Source organism: Dipodomys spectabilis, unplaced genomic scaffold (assembly GCF_019054845.1).
Source record: "Dipodomys spectabilis isolate Male_0828 unplaced genomic scaffold, ASM1905484v1 ptg000136l, whole genome shotgun sequence".
NCBI lineage: Eukaryota > Metazoa > Chordata > Mammalia > Rodentia > Heteromyidae > Dipodomys > Dipodomys spectabilis.
Window position 1 is genome coordinate 220,683 of NW_024870813.1, and position 22,589 is coordinate 243,271.

The following is a 22,589-nucleotide window of genomic DNA, read 5'->3' on the forward strand; positions in this document are numbered from 1 at the left end:
TCATGAAAACATTGATCTGTGGTTTTACTTTTGTGGTAGTATCTTCTGGTTGTGGTATTAGGCAATTCTGACTTCAAAGAATAAGTCTGGACGTATTTCCTTTGCTTCTATTTTCGGGAAGAGCGTATGAGGACTGATGTCATCTCTTCCTTAAATGTTTTATATAGGTCATCAGGATGTGGAGCTCTGTCTTTCAGAAGGCCTCTTAATTACAGATTCAATTCATTTTGCTATCTCTCCTAATGGTGCTGATTTCTTTCTTTCTTTTTTTAAACATTTCTGCTTCTTTTTAGTTTTTGGAATTTTCACCTTTCTGCTTATATTACCCATGTATTCATGAACATTTTCTTTCTTTCGTTTTTTTTTTTGGGGGGGTCCAGTAGTGGGGCCTGAACTCTGGGCCTGGGCGCTGTCCCTCAGCTCTTCAGCTCAAGGCTAGCACTCTACCACTTGAGCTACAGCACCACTTCTGGCTTTTTTCTTTTTTGCTTATGTGGTGCTGAGGAATCGAACCCAGGGCCTCAGGCATGCAAGGCAAGCGCTCTACCACTGAGCCACCTTCCCAGCCCCTTCATGAACATTTTCCACTTTCTGCTTAGCCTTAATCATAGCTATTTCAAATATGACTTGAACCATATTTGACTTCGATTATATTAGAATCTGATTCTATGACTTGCTTTCTCTCTTCAGATTATTTTATTTCTCTCTCTCTCTCTCTCTCGGTTTTATATGTGACTTAGAAACTTTCATTGATAGCTGAATGTAATGTACTTGGTAATAGGAACTGAGGTAAGTAACCTTTAATACAGGGCATTTATATTTGTCTAGCTAGAAGTTGTGCTGTTTTTTTTTTCATCTCCTGTTTTCTGTACCTTTCAACTACATAGAGCCATGGAGTACCAAGCTTAAATATCATTTGGGGGTATAAGGTGTTTGCAAGTGAAAACAGCATAGGAATCATATAACAAGGTAAAGCACATGTCCCTCCCCAACAGTGGATGGACATTAGCCAATCCTTAGAGGGTCTGATGTGAAGAAGAAGCAGAGGAAGAGGTACTTGTCCCTCTTTTTTTCTGCCTAACTACATATCATCTCACCTTCTTCTATCCTCTTGGATGTACATGATCTGTTTTTCTGGTTCTTAGACCTTTGAACTTGAACTGAGTTGTACCATTAGGCTTCCTGGACCTACTGTAGGGAGCAGAGTATGAATCCCTCAGCATTCATAATTATGCAATTCCCTATGGTATTATCTTGTACTTTTCCTCTCTCTCCTGATCAACTAATACAATGGACATCTGAGGCTTCAGATTCTTCTATTGTCCTTGTCTTTCTCTTTTCTGTTTGACTTGGGTTTCTTTAAGAACTCTCCTAGAGCTGGGAGCTGGTGGCTCATGCCTGTAATCCTAGCTACTCAGGAGGCTGAGATCTAAGGATTGTGGTTCAAAGCCAGCCTAGAAAGGAAAGTCCAAGAGACTCTTATCTCCAATTAGCCACCAGAAAACTGGAAGTGGCTCTGTGGCTCATGTGGAAGAGTGCTCACCTTGAGCTAAAGAGCACAGGACAGCACCTAGACCAAGAGTTCAAGCCCCATGACTGACAAAAACAAAACCAAAACCAAACATAACTCTCCTAAATAGAATATGAGTTTTACCATTCTACAGAGAACTTTTTTCCATTCATTCCTTCATTCATTTTATTTATTTATTTTTTTAATTTTTATTTTTTTATTGTGAAAATACTGTACAGAGGGGTTACAATTACATGGGCAAGATAGTGAGTACATTTCTTATCAAGCATTGTAGCCTCCTCCTTTGTTTACCCTTCCCATCCCTTCCCAGCCTCCCTCCCCCCCAATCCTCCCCGCCCCAAGTTGTAAAGTTTGTTTTCGACATGACAACTTGTACTTCTCATTGTTGCAACAGGTCCACCTGTATCCTTATTTAAACGACTTGTTTTTCCCCTTCTCCTCCACAAATTATACCGACATCAAATACAGTGAAAGCAGGGGTTATACTGTGGGGGAGGGACATACAAAGCAACAAAGAAATAATCTTATAATTGCGTTAGAAACAAATGCATGAAAGAAAAAAAAACATTTAAAGTACATATCTTAGGGTTCATTTTCCTAACATCACCTTATCTGACCTTTTCTGCTTGACTCATACATATACTAGATATTGCAAATAAGGGAAATCATGGGACCTATCTACAGAGAACTTTAGATAGATACATTATAAATTAGTTGAACAAATACCATGTAAAATGGTTCTTTTACTATATAAATCATTACATGAATGGAGCATGAATCTTAAAACTGAATTGAAAAGCTTAAGACAAAGCCACTTCTAAACATCACATCTTTAATAAATTGAACACTAATGTGAACACTTGGAATGTCAGTTTGATTAGCTCACAGATTAATCTTTTGCTTCTTTTAGAATCCAACCATGCGTCTTGTTACAATCTGAAATTAGTTAAAGTCTAAATTTCTGCTAGGTGGGTGCCAATTGCTCATACTTGTAATCTTAGCTTCTGAGGAGGCTGAGATATGAGGATTCTGGTTTAAAGCCAGCCTGGGCAGGAAAGTCTATGAGACTCAAATCTCCAGTTAATCTCCAAAAAGCTGTAAGTAGAGGTGTGGCTCAAGTGACAGAGTGCCAGCTTTGAGCAAAAAGTAAAAAATAAATAAAACCTAAGGGTGTCTAGTCCCTGAGTTCAAGCCTTAGTACTGGTACAAACAAAACAGAAAAATGAAATTTCCTCATCTGAAAGGAGGGACCTTTTTTATTTTTGCCTTTTGGGTGTCATAGATGTATATGAAGATTCTGTAATCTGTAAAAGACTACTTTCCCTGAACTCATTGCCATAAAGCCGAACTGGTAAGGAATCAGCCAGTCCATGTTGAGAACCAGTTGCATTGAAATGAGTCCCAAAATCTCAGAAAAAAAAAACTGACATGATGATTCCCAAAAGCCAGACAGTCCCACAGAAGGCAAATGTAATCCACAGTACATTCCTAACACTGAATTATGTTTTTTGGCATTTTACTTCCATTTTTTTCACAAGTCACCAAAAAAAGGCTGTTCCGACCATGGATATTTCCTATCTCTAAACGAATCCAGAGGCTCAGAGCCTCTGGGAGGTAATATTATTTGGCAAGAATTCAATAATTTAAAAAATGGTTGTAATTATCTTTTATTTATGTTTAATGCTACTATTTTCTCATTGACTATAATGATATATGGTTCCTTGAAAATAAACCCATTTAAAGAAATAAAAAAGTGCCTTAATAGTAAAGTAAGATAGGAATATAGCCAATATTAGGGCAGTGGTATATAAGAGATTGTAGGTAGCAGAAATGTTGCCCTAAAATGCTCCAAAATGTTTCTTTATACTGCTCTCTGCTCTCTCATCTACAAATGAGGGGATGGATCCACCTTGCAGTGCTGGGGGGAAGGGGCAGCACTGATAGTCTCTTCTTCCTCCTCCTCCTCCTCCTCCTCCTCCTTCCCCTCATCCTCCTCCCCTCCCTACCTCCTCCTTCCTTTACTTCTAGCTTTTTGGTGGTTAATTGGAGATAAGACTCTTGTGGACTTTCTGGCTCAAGCTGGATTCCAACTGTGATCCTTATATCTCAGCCTTTTTTTTTTTTTTTTTGTCGGTCATGGGGCTTGAACTATGGGCCTGGGCGCTGTCTCTCAGCTCTTCAGCTCAAGGCAAGTGCTCTACCACTTGAGCTACAGTGCCACTTCCAGTTTTCTGGTGGTTTATTGGAGATAGGAGTCTCACAGTCTCTCCTGCCCGGGCTGGCTTTGAACCGCGATCCTCAGATCTCAGCCTCCTGAGTAGCTAGGATTACAGGTGTGAGCCACCAGCGCCCGGCCTATCTCAGCCTCTTGAGTGAGCCACAGCACCCAGCTTGGTTGTCTTTCTTGCCTTATCTTGTTTTCACATCCACTGCAAGAGATAGGAAGCCTGGAAGCAATCTCTTCAGGATTTAATTGGCTCTGTGTGTGTGTGTGTGTGTGTGTGTGTGTGTGTGTGTGTGCCATGTGCTAAAGTGGCAGGAAGGATTTAATTGGCTGTGTGTGTGTGTGTATGTGTGCTGAAGTGGCAGAAGGATTTAATTGGCTGTGTGTGTGTGTGTGTGTGTGTGTGTGTGTGTGTGTGTGTGCCATGTGCTGAAGTGGCAGGGAGGATTTAATTGGCTCTGTGTGTGTGTGTGTGTGTGAGTGTGTGTGAGTGTGTGTGTGTGTTGGTGTGGTGTGCTGAAGTGGCAGAGAGAAGCCCAGGTAGAGAAGGCAGGAAGTAATGTGATTTTACACATGTACCTGCTGGAAGTTAGCTTCTAAGGCAGCACTGAGGACAGTTCTGGAATTGGGGACTCTTGATTCCTTTAGACCTTCACACAATGCACACGTCAGGTGGATGAAGTATCTTTTTATTTTTGGGAAAAGATGCAACTTGTCCTGTGGCAAGTTATATTCAGATCTCGATTGGATTGTGGGCAGATGGTTTTCAACGAATGTCCAAAGGGACAAAGAATGGATAGGGACTGAAGAAACAAAGGAAGGAGAGAGGACAGAACCATTTTGAGAGCTTTGATTCTGAGGAAGCCCCACACCACTCTTCCTTGGTTCCTCCCTGGGATGTCTATGTTAGGGACACTGAGATACTTGAGCTATTTTGCTAAGCTTGATGTTTATAGCACCTCTATTCTGGCAGACAGATGGAAACAATTAACACTACTTCTTTTAAAATCATGCGGTTGGAAGCCACTCAGGACTTTCTATGTTTAAAATCCTTCTCTTGGTACTTGCAGTAATGATAGCAAGAGAACGGAAATAAGACATGCTTGGCACTTTTTATACATCCGGTACTTTAACATAATCTCAACAGTTCTATGACATAGCTGCTACTGTTATTTCTATATTGCTCAGGTAATGAAACCGAGGTTCAGAGAAGTTAAGTATGTGCCCAGTGTAAGAGATCACAGAGCTAGTAAATAAAAATAAAAAGATACCCAAATTTTGCTCTATGGAACCCATAAATCTCATCTATAAATGTGGAACCTGTACATGTTACCTATAAATGTGGCAAAAAGACTACAGATTTGATTATATGAAAGGAGCTTGAGATTTTTCCTGGATGATCTAAGTGAACCTTAAGTGTTGCGTGCTCTCTCTCTCTCTCTCTCTCCCTCTCTCTCTGTTTCTCTTTTTCTCTATGCCAGTACTGGGGCTTGAACTCAGGGCCTCATTTGCTCTCTCTGGGGTGTGTGTGTGTGTGTGTGTGTGTGTGTGTGTGTGTGTGTGCCAGTCCTGGGGCTTGAACACTGTCTCTGCCTTGAATGCTGAATTTTTGTGCTTAAGGCTAGCACTTTTCCACTTAAGCCACACCTCTACTTCCATCTTTTTGGTGGTTAATTAGATTCTTACAGTAGCTAGGATTACAGGCTTGAGCCACCAGCACCTAGCTCTTGTTGTTGTGTTTTGCTCAAAACTGGTGCTTTGCCACTTGAGCCATAGCTCCACTTCCTAGTGACAGGTGTTCTCAAAAGAAGGAAGAAGACAAGGCACCAAGATTTCAGAGGCAGAGATGGGAGGGAGGTAGCCCCAGCCAAGGAATGCAGACAGTTCTCAGAAACTTGGAGAGATAAAGAATGAAGTCTCCCAGTGAGTTTATGGAGGCAATATGTTCCTGTCCACACCCCGATTTCAGCTCCATGAAACTGATGTCAGATCTCCAGTCTCTGAAACTGGACAGTAAGTTTGTGGTGATTTGTTACAGGAGCTGCAAGAAATGACTACAGGGCCTGAGATCAAATCCTAAAAGCAACATTTCCAGAAGAGGGGCAGGATGGGAGAAAGGCGAGGGAGAAAGGGGTAGAGTTTGAAATAAAGAATTGTATTGACAGGAGGGATTAATATCTCTTCCATGAGGCTAGGAGTTAAGTATATTGTCCCCACTCTGTTTCCCCTGGCTTCAAATTTATCCCTTTACTTCTTAGGTAATAAGTACCTTGAATCTCAGAGCTAAGAAAGGTCTTAGAGGCCCCAGAGACCCTGTCTCAAGTTTGTTGGTGGAGGCTGGGGGAGAGTAGACACATGAAGGCAGAATCATGGAAGGAGACCAAAGTCCCACAGTTCAAAGCCTCTCTTTCTACAGTTACTCAGCGATTGCTTAGGATCAGTAAAGGTCATTTTGTCTTCAAAGTTAGTACTTAACAAATGCTGTAAAGTACTGTGACAATAGCCAGGAGGCAGGGGCCACATGCCTGTAATCCTAGCTACTCAAGAGGTTGATATCTGAGGATCACAGTTTGAAACCAGCCAGGGCAAGAAAGTCTGTGAGACTCTTATTTCCAATTAACCATCAAAAACCCAGAAGTGAAAGTATGGTTCAAGAGTACCAGCCTTGAGCAACAATGCTAAGGGACAGTGTCCAGGTTCTGAGTTCAAGCCACACTACTATATTTATTATGACAATAAATGCATATGCCTTGCTTTTGGGTAGCTGGCTCAATCCAACAGAGGGAACTCAGTGGTCATCACTCAGCATCTGCCAGGGGACTTAGACACAGGGTTCTTACTAGAGGTGATAAAAACAAATTCAGATTTACAGATAAAATCAGAGTTTCCCTTGTCAGTCAGTATTCAGCCCTAGCATTGAGTCAAAAAGGCTTCTGGCTGGCTTTGCACTGTGTGAATGCCATTTGCTGCACAAGCAAGCACCCTGGCCAAATGTCCTATGTCTCTTAGGCAAGAATGCAATTTTTTTCTCTTGACTAGAGATGACTCATCAGACTGCCATTGCTTAGCTCTGACTCTACCTCCAACCTGCACCCTCTTGCTTACACAGATTTCCTTCTCAATCTCCACATCACAGCTCACGTGTCCCCTCTCCAGGCACCTTGCCTGATGCTCTAGCTGCAGTGTCCCCCCTCCAATGACAAGGTAGTGTGTATCACCAGGTATTGCTTTTCCTTCAGAGCCTACCATTCTATGCAATTATTTGCGTTGCCTACCCTTTCATTGCTCACCTGTTCCCTCTCCATGTGCCCAGGCCTTGTGAAGGAAGGATGTTGTACTGGTTACCATTCCAGTCTCTGCACAGAGCTTGAATTATACTAGATCCTTGATAAGTATTTGTTTAATAAGTAAATGGATGCAGGAGGGCCCGGATAGCTTTGCAGATGAATCTCAGGCCTCTAGCATCATGGCCCAAGTAGATTACTAAAAATTCATGCCCAGAAGATGAGCTGTTGTAAATCAGACCAGACAGAGATCTGTCAGATGCCAAAAACTGGTTTCCTGGCAGTTAAGATACGCTAGAGCCTGGTAACACATCAGAGAGGACTATGAGGAGGCTCCTGGAGGAGCCAGGGACTCCCAGGTAGGCTGTCTCCTCTAGTGGACCACAGAGACCTTCACATCATGGGGTCTTTATAGAGACGTTTGTCCTTGGAGATCAGATCAAAGAAGGTGCATGAGTGATGAGAGATGATGGAGAGGGAGATGTGAGCCTTGTCTAAACAAGTGCTCACTAGTTGGAAACTTTCCCAGAGCATTCTCACTGGCTGGTGGCCTTGGTTTATCTGATGTGGGATCCCTGTATCCTTTTAATAGTTAATGATCCTTTTTTTAGGCCATAGCACAGCAGTACCTCACCCACCAGACCATTTAGAGAAACTTGGAGAGGAGCCCAGAGGCATCGTGGTGTGATGAAAGGCTGATCAGCCTGTTTCCAGCTTTAGACTGCCGGCTCCATAAATTGTGTTGGATCACTACTATAACTAGCAGAATATGGTGGTGAAGGCATTCCTTTGAAAATCCAGAGCCTAAACCTATGGTCCAAGCAATGAGGCATTATACAAATCATATAAGCTCTCTGTCCCTCCGTTTCTACAGAAGTATTAGCCCTGTTTCAAAGCTTGTCATGAGATTGAAATGATTTAACCATGGCAAACATCCAGGACACAAACTTGGCATATGGTTAAGGGCAAAGGAAGTGTTCATTTTCTCTTATAGGAAGATCAATGGACCTTTACAATGTTAGTTGTGACTCCAGGTTGGTTCTTAAGTAGTAGTGTGCTGGAGCGAGGTCCCCAGAGTGTACCCAAATTGGCTACTCTCCATTGAGATTTCTCCAAAGGACAGCTGGTGTAGAAGGCTGTGCCTAGAGCTGCCAGGGAAATAGAGAGCTCCAGATGGTTTCCAGGAATCTGCGCTGTCCCCTGGCAGCTACTCACTCTGGGGTTAGGTCATAATGTTCCACTGCACATCTCTGGGGCCAGTCAGATAGGGAGTGTGTGCAAAAAATAATAATAATTGGATTATTGATTGCTTTCTGCAGAGCAATCATGTTCATTGGAATATGTGTGGCAATGTTTTTATTTTGTTTTGTTGTTTTTAAATGAGAAAGGATGGTGAATTGTTTCTTTCTTACCTCTTGCATTAAGGATGGCATTGGATATGGAAGTTATGATCTGAACAATTCCAGTAAGAAGAGCTATAATTTCAAGCCAGGTACAGGTAGCTCATGCCTATAATCTTAACTATTTAAGAGGCTGAGATCTGAAGATCATACTTTAGTGCTAGCCTGGGAGGACAAATCTGAGAGATTCTTAACTCCAACTAATTAGCAAAAACCTGGAAGTGGTGGTGAAGCTCCCGAGGCAGTGTGTCAGCTGTGAGCAGAAAAGCTGAGTGAGAGTGTGAAGCCTTGAGTTCAAGCTCTAGTATCAGTTCATGCATGCATGTGCGCACAGACACAGAGACATACACACAGACACAGACACACACATACACAGATACACATAGACACACATACATACACACACACATACACACACACATACGCCAAGGACATCTTAGCTTTAGCAACCAGAAGAGATGCTTATTTGGACAACCTGAGAAGTTAACTGTTTTTCTAGATATTGAATGCTCCCTGTTCTTTTAAATCACACAAGAGAAAAAGAGTCCAATCAAAACACATTTGTAGGGGCTGGGAAGTGGCTCACTGGTAGAATGTTTGCCTTGCATGCATGAGGTCCTGGGTTCGATTCCTCAGCACCACATAAGCAAAAAGAAAAAAGCCGGAAGTGGTGCTGTGGCTCAAGTGGTAGAGCGCTAGCCTTGAGCTGAAGAGCTGAGGGACAGTGCCCAGGCCCAGAGTTCAGACCCCACGACTTCACCTCCCTCCCCCCAAAAAACATTTGTATTGTACAAATACCTGAGGTATTTCTTCTTGTGGATCTCACTTATTGTCTAGTGTGTGTTCTTTTAGTCTGACACATTCTCTGTGTTATTTCTTGGAGCATAGCCCTACTAGCAACATGTGGTTAGGTACTCATTTCTCTCTCAATTTCCATTTTGAAGGATGGCTTTATTAGATACAATTCTTGGCAGTTCCCCACTCTCATCTTCTCATATCATTTGGATATGTCATCCAGCTATCTTTTGAGTCCCTTGGTTTTTAATGATGAATCAATTGTCTATATCTTATTGAGATTTCCTTGTTTGTGATGAATTGTGATGAATTCTTGCTACTCGGAATATTTTCTCTCTTTCTTTTCTTTTCTTTTTTCCCACCCGTGGGTCCTGGGGCTTGAACTCAGGGCCTGGGCACTGCCCCTATGCTCTTTTGCTCAAGACTACTGCTCTACCACTTGAGCCACAGTTACACTTTTGGCTTTTGATGGTTAATTGAGATAACAGTCTCATGGACTTTTCTTCCCTAGGTTGATTTGGAACTGTGATCCTCAGATTTCAGCTTCCCAAGTAGTTAGGATTAGAGGAATGAGCCACCAATGCCCAGCTTTCTCTTTTCTTGGACAATTTTGCTTTTAAATTGCTTCATTGTTATTATTTCTTAAAAATATTTATTTATTGAAGAACCAGGTTGTTTAACCTGTAAGGTTTTCCAAGCTGGGATTTTGCAATTGCATTTCTAATGCAGTTCAATAGGTTCCTTTTGTAACTTGGGTTTTTAGACTCCAGGCCCAAAGTCCAGGAGTCTGAAGTTAGGTCCAGTCCCTCATCCCCATATGCCAAATAGACATGTTGAGGAGCAAAGAAAGATTACTTACATGGCAGCCATGGGAAGACAGCACTTCAGTATCTCTTCAGCCATCCTCAGGGGCACAGATATTAACTTGAGGTTAAATAGGGAGAATTAGGAGTAGGGGTAAGAAAGGTATGCAGAGTTAAAACAGTCCTAAGTTGAAGGTATGACCTGGTTAACTATGAGCTCAGTCTTTGTCCTTGGAGAAGTTCCATGGAAATTATCACTTTATTACTGGAACAGAATAGGAACAAGGTGGTCTCTTGAGCTTTGGGCTCTTTGTTTTTAAGATGATAAGAAGTCATATCTGGTATGATGGGCAGTCTGCCTTCCTTGCAAGATGATTATCTGAATCTTCTCCTTCCTCTTGCAGACAAGGTGATAGCAAAGGGACTACAGCAGAGAATAGCTCAGATCAAAGGGTGCAGATAGATAGAAAATTGGAGGATTCTTATTTAATTCACAGGATCCACCAAAATCATCTTTCACATTGCCTCATGTTTTAGCAGCAGTGTGTCTCTTTTGCTGGAGGCACAATGTTCAAATTTTGAAGCTATCTGGAATACCTGAAACCAGATAATCTGAAGGTAAAAATGTTTTGGCTTTAGTTCACTGTTCTGGAGACCCAAGAACATTGTATAGCATCTATTTGGCATCTGGTGAAATCTTTATGGTAAGATACAGAAAGGTATGTAGGTACATGTGGACAGAGAAGCTGACTTGCTTTACAACAATATGTTCTCACAAAACTAACCCATTCCTAGTAGAACTAATCTCAGCTCAAGACTCCACCCCCTAGCACTCAGGCCTTAGCAATCAAATGTCAACATGAATATCGATGAGGTCAAACCTTACCTAAAATCCCTATTTAACCTAAAGTTAATATCTGTGCCCCTAAGGATGGCTGAAGAGATACTGAAATGCTGTCTTCCCATGACTGCCATGTAAGTAATCTTTCTTTACCCCTCAACATGTCTATTTGGCATATGGGGATGAGGGACTGGACCTAACTTCAGTTCTCTAATGCATTCTTAGCGCAGGATGTGTAGGGTTCTTTGCATATTTATGTTTTGAAATTAAAAAAAAATATGGAAATCTCATTCAGCCAATCCTGGGTCTGCTTAGCTGGCAATCAGACAAGAAAAATCTAATATGTGGATTGTTGAAACTGAAGGTCTTAGAATCTTATCTGTAGCTATAATAACCTTAGTAATATTCCAGTATAGTATGTTAATTACTTTGAATGCTGGATTAGTACCCATCATAATTGTAAAAGCCACCACTTAAGTAGTGCTTGTTTTTTGCTAAGGATTATTGTAACCTATTTGGCAAATTACTATATTAAAATACAGATCTTAACTACATCAGCCTAGAAGATTTCAAGATTTTTTGTTTCTAGTCTTAAAGTGACTAGAAAAGCCCCTCACAGTCCATATTTTAGATTGGGATTTAGAGATTTTTCTGTCTGAGAAGCAAAATTCTATCATCTCTCTTTTTTAATCCTTAAAAAGTAGCTATTCACTGAGGTTAAGAGAGTTAGAAAGCATGTCACTGAAATGGAGATGCTTGGCCTATAAATCTAAGTTTGCAAAATAGGAGGAGAAAAGAAGAAGAAAGAAAAGAAAATAAAAGAAGGAAGGGAAGGAAAAAAAGGGAAGGGAAGGGAAGAAGAAAAGAAGGGAGTCAAAGAGAAGAGAAGAGGAAGAAAAGGAAGGGAAGAGGAATAAAAGAAAAGGAGGGGAAGAAAAAGGAAGAGAAGAAAGGAAGAGTCTAGTCTGGAGCTTCTAATTCATCACTTAAAATTCTTAGCTGATACATAGTAATTATATATATGGAGAGCTGTGTGATTTCAATGAATGCAAACAGTGCATTGATCAGATGAGGGTAACTAGTATCTGCCTCCCATTAAATCTTTACCTGTTTGTTTGGACCACTTCCCTGCCTGTAAATGTCAATAGGAGCTGCCTACCACACACTCCTCGTGCTCAATCACAGCTCACAGACCAAGCATCTTAAAGAGGTCTGGCAGTAGCTCTCTCTCCCTGCCCCCTGGTAGAGATGGAAGAGCCAGGTTTTTTCTCTGAATCTGCCTTTCTGAGAGCACTGCACAGCTGGTGATCAGAAAGCTAGGCTTAGCAGCCATGGAGAGGGGGTGGGTGGGGAATGCAGGTTCTATAATACAATACTATATGAATTCCCCACCCCACCCCCAGCACACACACACACACACACACACACACACACACACACACACACACACACACACACACACACACACACCACACACACACACATCCATCCTCCCTGAGCTCTAGCTGCAGAAAAAAAATCTTGGTATATAACCAGATTAGGAAAAGCCTGCCACCTGGCCTCTTCTGCTGCCACTAGCTTCTGGGGCTCTAGAGATTAGTGGGAGGTGGCTTTGTTGGGGACAGACATTGAACTGTCAGCTTTGGTTAAAGGCATGTTCCTTGTTTAGCTTCTGGGAAGGAGGAAGATTACACCCTCCTGGCTGCCTCTTTTTGCTTTTCAACATGTCTACCCTTCTGTGGACCATGAGGTTGGTGCTTCTTTTGGGAGAACCTTACTCACTGTGTGAATGGGTGCTGGCAAAAGATCTATGTTGATCTCTCACACTTGGCATGTAGCAGCCAGAGAAAAAAGACATAAATCATGGGTTGGAGGTACAATTGGTTATTAATCCACTTTCCCAGGTAAAGGAAGAGACGCATCCATGCCTAATTGTTGTCACGGGAACTCTCCCAGAGGAGGTAGTCTGGCCAAGGTTCTACCGTTCATTCATTAATTTATCTAACCTTTCATTGGAGGAGCTGACTTATGAATTTATTTGCTCATGCACTAAGTCTCAACCAGCCGGCACGGGCAACACCTGGGAGCCCCCTTTCTCATCTCCCACAAGCCTAGCACTAGGATGGCGTGGCCCTGGGATGCAGGCAATGGAAGCATAATGGCCCTATTCTGTTCAGTGACCAGGGCAAGACCCAGTGTGGTTCTGGATACTGAATAGGATCTCTCACACATGTTTCTTTGCAGGCATGAGCCTGGCCTCAGTGACGCTGGCCAGTGCACTGCAGGTCAGGGGTGAAGCTCTGTCTGAGGAAGAAATCTGGTCCCTCTTGTCCCTGGCTGCTGAGCAGCTCCTGGAAGACCTTCGCAATGGTAAGAGAGGATTGGGCAATTGAGTTGCAGGAGAGTCGAATGAATGGGAAGCTTTTCAAACATATTTTTGGCTTCTTCTCAACTGGCTGTGAGTCCAAGGTACCTGAATGCGAAGGCAAATGGCACCTACTTAGCAGCTGCATTTGGAGGCTGGACTGTTTTTTAGTCCCATGTTATATGGCAGAATGGAAAGACTTTGCTTGAAAGGCATTGGTCTTGTATGATGCTTAAGGAGAGACAGGCTACCTATGCTTGGTCAGATATGGAAGGCAAGGACAACAATCATACAGGACACTCAAACATTCTACCTGTTAGATGCTGAGCTTCTCTGTATCGTATCAGAAGACGGAACCCAAGTTGGGTATGGTGGGGCATGCCTGTGGTAACAGCTACTTGGGAGGTATAACAGGATGATTGTGGTCCAAGGATGACCCAGGCAAAAGCACAAGACTCTATTTGAAAAATAAACTAAAAGCAAGAGGACTGGGTATGTAATTTAAAAGCACAGGCTTAGCAAGTATGAGGGCCTGAGTTCAAATCCCCAGGGTAGCCAAAGGGAAGAGGAGGAGGAAGAGGAGATCATCATCTTCAACAACAAGACTGAATCCATTCAGTACTCTCAAGGGGAGGTTAGTATAACGAATAATTAACCTGTAATACAGGACTGATGGAAAGATATAAGAATGCTTATATCTAGGGCTGAGGGCAGGTATCCAGTGAGGGACAAACTCACTGGAGGTCAGGGCTTAGACCTGTTAGAGATTTGCTTACAGCTTATGATGATAACATGGCTTTCCCAGCAAAGCTGGCCTGCAATCATAACCCAGTCATGACCTAGGCAATGGCCACCAGTAGTCAGGTGGCCAAGGGGTCTGGACAGGCTCAGATAAGCAGGAAGATGCCCACCTACAATACTTATAACATTGGTGTGGAGAGGGTCTAGAGCAGGTGATCACATGACCAGGCCAGGCCTGGAGGTGGCAGTGGACTCTCTCATCCAGGGCCTATGTGTCCACCTAGATCTCTCACATCCACACTGCCTGGACACAGCAGATCCCTTGCCTCCTGAAATGTCTCTCTAGTACCCCTTCTGGGCAGGCCGGGCATCACACTATCTGTGCACAGAGATGCTGGAAGGAGCAGGGCTGGAAGGAGCAGGTATCGAAGGATAGATCTGAGGTGTCCAGTCAGTAACTGAAGCAAACACAGAACTCATACTCAAATGTTGGCTCAGAAACCTCAAATGGTTGACCAAAGAGGTGTATACAGCAGAGGCTCACATGTGAGGTCATACATGCTCCAGGAAGTGACAGGGCCCATCATGGGCAAGGTGCACCTGTACCGCTTCCTTCTCCCGCTCCCTGAGTGCTCATACCCTCTCCTCTGCTCTTTATGTTCCAATGAGCAGATACAGAGCTCCAGAAGACCAACTGCCTTGGATCCTGGTCTGGCTATCGACAGCTTCAACCTTGCCCTAATTTCCAGCGCTGGCCTCTTGTAACCTTTTAAGACTTTCAGGCCACTGATACACTTGGGTGCTAAATTTTTGGCCAGCCTTAGCAATGCACATCCTTGTATGCCAGGATTGAATTTATTCAGGTCTGTGTCTCCCCTGGGTCTGGCTCACAGCCAGTCCCAAAGGCAGACACCTGCCAGGCGCAATCCCCTGGGTGGCCCTCCAGATGGCAGCCCTTACTTAATTACCCTATCACTGCCTTGGTTTCAGGTTCCTCAGATTATGTGGTCTGTCCCTGGTCAGTCTTGCTGTCTGCAGCTGGAAGTCTTTCTTTCCAAGACCACGTTTCTCATGTAGAGGCTGCACCATTCAAGGCCCCTGAACTCCTACAAGGATCGAGCAGGGATGAGAAGCTGGATGTGTCACAGGTAAGATGTGGGATCTCTTTGCAGCACCTGCCTCCTGCCCCCCAGGAAAGACCTGTCCTCAGAGTGGCACTTCCAGCTCCCAGCCCAGCCCTGAAGAACCTGGCTCTCAACTTGGAGGTGAAGTGGGCTAACGAACACTGATCTCAGCCAGGTACTGGAGGCGCATGCTTGGAATCCTAGCTACTCAGAAGGCTGAGATCAGAAGATCACGGTTCAAAGCCCAGGTAGAACAGTCAGTGAGCCTCTTATCTCCAATTAACCACCAAAAAGATGGAAGTAGAGCTATGGCTCAAGTGGTAGAGCACTAGCTTTGAACACAAAAACTCAGGAACAGCAGGCCCTTACTTCAAAATCCAGTACTAGTGAATGTGTGTGTGTGTGTGTGTGTGTGTGTGTGTGTGTGTGTGTGAGTGTGCATGTGCGCACACACACACAGAAGCATTGCTTTCATGGTTCCTTGCCAGTTACGCATTAGCTCTTTAACAATGACAAGTCAATTTTTTTCTTGTACTGGTCCTGGGGCTTGAACTAAAGGCCTGGGCACTCACTATTCCTGAACTTTTTTTGACTCCAGGCTAGAGCTCTACCATTTGAGTCATGGCACCACTTCTGCCTTTTCTGAGTAGTTTATTGGAGATGAGAGCCTTTCATGGCCTTGCCTGCCTGGGCTTGCTTTGAATCGTGATCCTCAGATCTCAGTCTCTTGAGTAGCTAGGATTACCGGTGTGAGTCACCAGTGCCTGGCTCTGCAAGTCAACTTTGATGAGCCCATTTCTACATTTGTAAACTGGGTTTGACATGACTTAATCTGAAGATCATGAGCATTCAAGAAGTGTGGGACAGGCTGTGGGTAAATGATTTATATTAAACCATATTATATTAAACCATAATATGTCATTTACAGATGGCTTTGGCTCCAAACTCCCAAAAGCCTAAAGTACAATGGCCAGGGTCACAGACAGAGTTATTAGTTACTTAAGTAGGGGGAGATCAGCAGCTCATTGATGTCACTGAAGAGCTATACAGTCTATTTCCATTCTATTCTTTGTATCAGTTGGCATTTTGATCTTATGTTTCCTCATGGTTGAAGATAGCTGTTGTGACCCTATATATGAAATCAGTATTCAAGGCAGAAACAAGAAGAAAAGGATGGAATCAATCTCACACACTACATTCATCAGTAGAGCAAAAGATTGATTTTTTTGTGTGCTGATACTGGAGCTTGAACTCAGGGCCCTTCCCTTAGCTTTTTTGCTCAAGACTGGCGCTCTACCACTTGAGCCACACCTGTGCTCCTAGCTGATGGCTAGTTATTTGTAGATTAGAGTCTAATGGACTTATCTACCCAGGCTGGCTTCAAACCCTGATCCTTAGATCTCAGCCTCCTGAGAAGGATTATAGGCATGAGCCAACAGCTTGCAGATACTTTAGTTTTTCAGAAGTTCCTAAGAGATTTCCTCTCTGTGTGTGTATATATGTATGTATATGCATTTGTGTGTGTATGTATATATGTGTGTGTATAGGTAGGTATGTATCTTAATCTGGGTGTCATAGTTTCTGCTAGAAAGCAGATTTCTGGCTTTCTCACCTGTAGTGTAGGAGGCAGCACAGAGTGAGGGGTGCAGGTCGTGTGGGGTTAGTCAGATGACTCTATGGAATTGACTTTGCTCCCAGGATGACAGAATGCTGGAGATGGCCGACATCTAATTGCATGCTTTTCCCTTGGACAGGTGCATGTCTATTCTTTGGGAATGACTCTCTACTGGTCAGCGGGCTTCCATGTCCCACCAAACCAGGTCTGTAAATGAATGCTCCAAGTTCTGCTTGGCCTGGCTTTGCTTCAAACTGGGATTTGAGCTCGGGGTCTTGTATTTGTTAGGCAGGTGTCCTACAGCTTAAGCCATACTTCCAGCTTTTCAGGCACAGCCTTGGATTAGTTTTGTGGTTTTCCCATAGCAGGGCCACATTTATTGAACATGAGCATCACCATGCAGGCAGGCACAGTTGGGACTTCTCAGGGAAGCAGCAAGCTAGAGGAATTTCCAGATACAGAGGTACTGTTATCTCTCTCTCTCTCTCTCTCTCTCTCTCTCTCTCTCTTTCCCTCTTTCTCTGTGCACTCAAGTGTGTGCATGCCGGTACTGAGGCTTGAACTCAGGGCTTCACACCCTCACTTTACTTTTCATTCAAGGCTGGAGCTCTGTCACTTGAGCCACACCTCCTTTAAGCTTTTTGCTGGTTAATTGTAGAAAAGAATCTCTTGGACTTTTCTGTCTGGGCTGGCTTTGAATTGAGACCCTCAGATCTTAGCCGCATGAGTAGCTAGGATTACAGGTATGAGCCACCAATGCCCAACTTTGTTATGTTTTTCTTTATTGACTAAAAACTCTTTTAAAGCAGCCCTTTCTGAAGTGAGATGCCTCTCATGCAAAGGGATCTGATGTTCTACAAAGGCAGGCAAATGCTTCCTGCTGTGTCCGCCCTCCCTCTGAAGGTTTTTGGGAATAGTACATTACATAGTACAAGAAGGCTTAGTGCATACAAACTTCAGTGTTCTACAGCACAGCATTTTACAGTTTGGGACTGTTGAGTATGTGTGTGCATGTCTTTGTGTAAAATTTCACGTGATACCATTAGAATTTCTTAGAAACTAGTTCTACAAGAGTACAGTCTACCTGCTGGAGATGCCATAGTGAAAGACTGAGGTTGTGTGTGTGTGTGTGTGTGTAGGTTAGTGCTCTGCACCATATAGCCTTGATGATGGATTATATGTGCAGAACATTCCAGAAGGAGCAGGCTCATATTCTGGAAGTGACATCTGCAGGGTGCTCCACCCACAATGCTGACCTCATAGCTCATTCTTGAATGATGCTTGCCCTTCTCACCAACCTGTGTCCTACAGCCCCTGACGCTCAGCGAGCCAGTGCACGCTCTCCTGCTGGCCATGTGTGAAGATCAGCCGCACAGGCGGCGTCCACTGATGTCAGTTCTGGAAGTCTGTCGGGTCCACCAGGAAGAAGTGGCTGTGTACCCCGCCCCTGCCAGCCTCCACATCAGAAGGCTGGTGGGCTTGGTGCTTGGCTCTATCTCTGAGGTAGGTACAGATCTAGACTGAGCAACCTGGTAGCCACCTGCCATGTGTGGTTATTGAAACTGAAATTGGTTAAATGATAACGAATACTAAAATAGAATGGCAATCCAGGCACCAGTAGCACATGCCTGTAATCCTAGCTACTCAAGAGGCTGAGATCTGAGGATCAAGGTTCAAAGCTAGCCTACATAGAAAAAAAACATGAGACTCTTATGTCCAGTTAACCATCAAAAAGCTCGGAGTAGAGTTTTCCTCAAGGGGTAGAGTTCCAGTCTCGATAGAGAAAGCCAAGTAATACTCTTAGGGGAGAAGCACAAAGGCACAATGCCTATGCTCCTCTGATCATATAAAATAGTATTTTTTTGAAATGAACTCTAGGAAATGAAAACAAGAGGGTTTTTCTTTGTTGTTTTGTTTTCTGTCTTATTTGCTCATTTATCTGGAGGGTAGGGTGAGCACAGATAATGGAGGGACAAAGGGTGAACAAAGGCAGCCGTGGTCCTCACTAGACACTATGTTGAAAGTGATCTGTTCAAATTGTGGGTGAGTACAGAAGGGAAAAACTTGGAGCGAATGAGGAAGGGTGACACTGTCCAAAAAGAAATGTATTCATTACTTGACCTCTGAAACTCTAACCCATCTGTACATCACCTCTGTAATAACAATAAAAAAAGAAAAAGAAAAAGACAAGCAAGAGAGTGAGGCTATGAGTTCAAGCTCCAGCATGGTACAAAAAATAGAATAAAATAAAAAATTCAGGGGGCTGCTATGTAGCTCAGTGCTAGAGTGCTTGCCTAACGTGCAAGGCTTTGAGTTCCGTCCCTAGCAGCACAACACACACTTCCAATACCACAGTTACACTTGTCACATTTCAAGTGCACAGTTCCTACAGAGAAAGCTGGTGCCTACCATGCTGGACAGGGCAGATCTAAAATATTCTCATCATTCAAGTTCTGTTGGGTAGTACTGTTGAATTCCCAGGTAGAGCTTGATTTCTAGCATGGGTCAGACTATTAGATCTTTGCAAGTGTTTATATAGAACTGTCACATTTATGACCTGGAATTTAGTTCTATCTTACCTTCTAGGCCTTGCTTGATATTTTATCCTCAGGTCTCTGGCCACCCCCTGCCTTCTGCCTTTGTCTTACCAGTCTGCTTTCTGTCCTTTACATGCCCAGTTCATTGCAGGGGCCTGACAAAGGTTGGGTTTTCTCCATCCCTGTGGCTGGGATTCCTGGGCAAGAGTTATGTATTGGGAAAGCAGTCTGGGAGAGAGTAGTGAGGGAAGGAAATCAGACTGGGGACAAGGTGAAAAGTGGCCTTGGGTGGAGATAGCCTCTTCCTAGCCCATAGGAAGCTCTAGAAGTTGATTCTTGGTATCTCCCCCACCCCATACCAAGGCAGGCTGGAGAAGGATGGGCAAGCAAGGGGCCTATGGCATTCAATGCAAGGAGATTTTTATTTGAGATGATGAGCAGGGAGGCAGAGACAGAGACCAGCCAGGCAGCTATATCTGTTTAGGGATATGTTGATGAGCCCAGGCCAAGATTAACCCAGGCACTATGTGGATGGAGATGAAGGGACAGATGAGTCAACATTGCAAACAGTCCACCAGAAGATGTCCCTCCTAGCTAGGCACTGGTTATTCATGCCTGTAATCCTAGCTATTCAGGAAGCTGAGATCTGAGGATTGTGGTTCAAAGCCAGCCAGGGCAGTAAAGTCCATGAGACTTTTATCTCCAATTAACCACCAGAAAACTGGAAGTGGAGCTGTGGCTTAAAGTGGTAGAGTGCTAGCCTTGAGCAAAAAGCGCTCAGGGACAGCATCTAGGCCCCAAGTTCAAGCCCCAGGACAGAAAGAAAGAAAGAGGAAGAAAAGAAGAAAGAAAGAGGAAGAAAAAAAAGAAAGAAAGAAAGAAAGAAAGAAAGAAAGAAAGAAAGAAAGAAAGAAAGGAAAGAATGTCCTTTCCAGAGCCAGGCATCAGTGGTTCACGCCTGTAATCCTAGCTGCTAGGGAGGCTGAGATCTGAGGATCATAGTTCAAAGCCAGCATTGGGAGGGAAGTCTATGAGATTGTTACTTCCAATTAACCACCAAAAAGCTGGAAGTAGAGCTGTGATACACATGGTAGAGAATTAGCCTTGAGCAAAAAAAAATAAAATCCCAGGGACATCCCAAGGTCTTGAGTTCAAGCCCCAGGATCAGCACCAAAAAAAGAAAATAAGAAAAAGGAAAGAAAAGACAGTGTCCCTCCTACCTAATATTCACTGTAGACCTCAGCTGTCTTAGCAGGTGAAATACAGCTCTTACCACTTTACCACTTTGAGTTATAGCTCCGCTTACAGTTTTCTGGTAGTTAACTGGAGATAAGAGTCTCATGGACTTTCCTGCTCAGGCTGGCTTTGAGCCACGATCCTCAGATCTCAGCTTCCTGTATAGCTAGGATTACAGGCATGAACAACCAGTACCTAACTAGGAGGGACATCTTCTGGTGGACTGTTTGCAATGTTGACTCATCTGTCCCTTCATCTCCATCCATATGGTGCCTGTGTGGGACAAGAGTATATTTATTTGAAAGACGTCATAGCCTACCATCCAGTGGCACGTCACTGTTCTGGTCAGTGTCTATGGGTTCTGTGTTGACACTTAACATTTCCATTTGTGGTGGAAACAAGACAGGGGGCACAGACAGGCAAGGAAGTTTAAGGTAATATATTAAACAGGGACAGATGTGCATGAAGTGGCAGGAAAGGTGACCCCAGGTTTGTGGTGGGAAGGACACAGTGCTGGGTCTTGCTGCACAGAGTGCTGAGAGGCTCCAGCCAGGACAGAAATGCACTAGAATGGCCCTGATGTACCCGACACAGGACTGGAGGAGCGACTTGCTGCTAGAGGGTATGTGGATAAATCCAGAGCATCTTCTAGTCATTGGACAAGGTGACACTGGGCTCTCCCTGGATAGGGTAAACACATTGGTTTAGCTGGACAAGTAGTTTGCTGGTGTCTGCGTAAATACCCGCCTCTGCTAACCTGGGGCAGCAGCTTGTGATACCCTTGATCTTCAGGTGGAGAGGAGAGCTGTGGAAGAAAGCACTTGTGAGCCACAGAGCAGAAGCTATCTGCTCAGGAAGAGGCTGCACCAGGCAAGCAGCAAGAGCCCTGCTACCCAGGCCCTGGATGACCTGCATCCTTGCAGAGGTGGGTGAGGTCCTGAGCTCCCGGTGTAGGCCACTGGTGCCCAGCATGTGCCAGCCATTTTTGCTCCCATGGCAGAGAAAGGCCATGTAAGCTGCACTCTTCCAGAAAGCCCTGGAGTGAAGGGGCTGAGTATAATTCCCCTTCCTGTTCCCAGAGAAGTTTTAACCATTGAGCAGAGACAATGGTAGCAAATGTTAACTACATTTCCAATGAAAATCTAACTGGACAAGATGATGAGAACAATTCAGAAGAAGCGACAGGGCTTCAATGTTGGGGTAGCTCAGTGGCAAAGAGCTTGCTAGCAAGTGCAATGTCCTAGGTTCAATCCTCAGTACCAAAAAAGAAACGACCAAAAATAAAACACCCACAGTTTATCTGTTTATCATCTATCTATCTATCTATGTATCTATCTATGTATCTATCTATGTATCTATCTATGTATCTATCTATGTATCTATCTATGTATCTATGTATCTATGTATCTATGTATCTATCTATCTATCTATCTATCTATCTATCTATCTATCTATCTATCTGTGCTAGTATTGAGGCTTGAACATAGGACCTCCTGCTCTTGCTTGTTTTTTTTCAACCTTACATCTGGTGCTCTTCCACATGAGCCACTTCTCCACTTCTGGCCTTTTGCTGGTTAACTGGAGATAAGAGTTTGTGGGACTTGATTGCCCAGTCTAGCTCTGAATCTCAATCCTTAGGTCTCAGCTACCCAGGTTAGCTAGGATTACAGGTATAGCTACCAGCATCCAGGAAAAAGTTACTTTCTATATGGATTTACAGAAAAAGTATAACTTCTAAAAAATTTGTTTTTCAACTAAAACTGAGCTTGCTGATTTTTTCCTTATTTTATTTGCTCATTTATTTATAGATGGGGTCTCTTTATGTAACCCAAGCTGGCCCCAAACTTTTAATCCTCCTGTCTCCAACTCCTGAGTACTAGGATTACAGGCACACACCATTTCACTTGGTTTTTATGATTTATATATTTATTTCTAATTAAAGTTACTGTTTTTGGTCCTAAAACAAGATATTATTCTATCCTTTGCCATTATGCCTCTCTCTCTCTCTCTCTCTCTCTTTCTTTCTTTCCTTTTTCTCTCCTTTCCTTCCTTCCTTCCTTCCTTCCTTTCTTCCTTCCTTTCTCTCTCTCTCT

General features: G+C 43.5%; 1 protein-coding gene across 1 annotated transcript in view; it reads left to right on the top strand.

Annotated features, from left to right (window-relative positions):
• The first annotated feature begins 5,665 nt into the window (after positions 1-5,665).
• Frmpd2 (FERM and PDZ domain containing 2) overlaps positions 5,666-22,589 on the top strand; it is a 102,251-nt gene continuing 85,327 nt past the window's right edge. Inside the window, exons 1-6 of the mRNA XM_042690166.1 lie at positions 5,666-5,768; positions 13,123-13,248; positions 14,975-15,132; positions 16,863-16,928; positions 18,035-18,226; positions 21,289-21,421. Coding sequence (XP_042546100.1) covers positions 5,666-5,768; positions 13,123-13,248; positions 14,975-15,132; positions 16,863-16,928; positions 18,035-18,226; positions 21,289-21,421 — 778 coding nt within the window. The remainder of the gene's footprint in view (positions 5,769-13,122; positions 13,249-14,974; positions 15,133-16,862; positions 16,929-18,034; positions 18,227-21,288; positions 21,422-22,589) is intronic.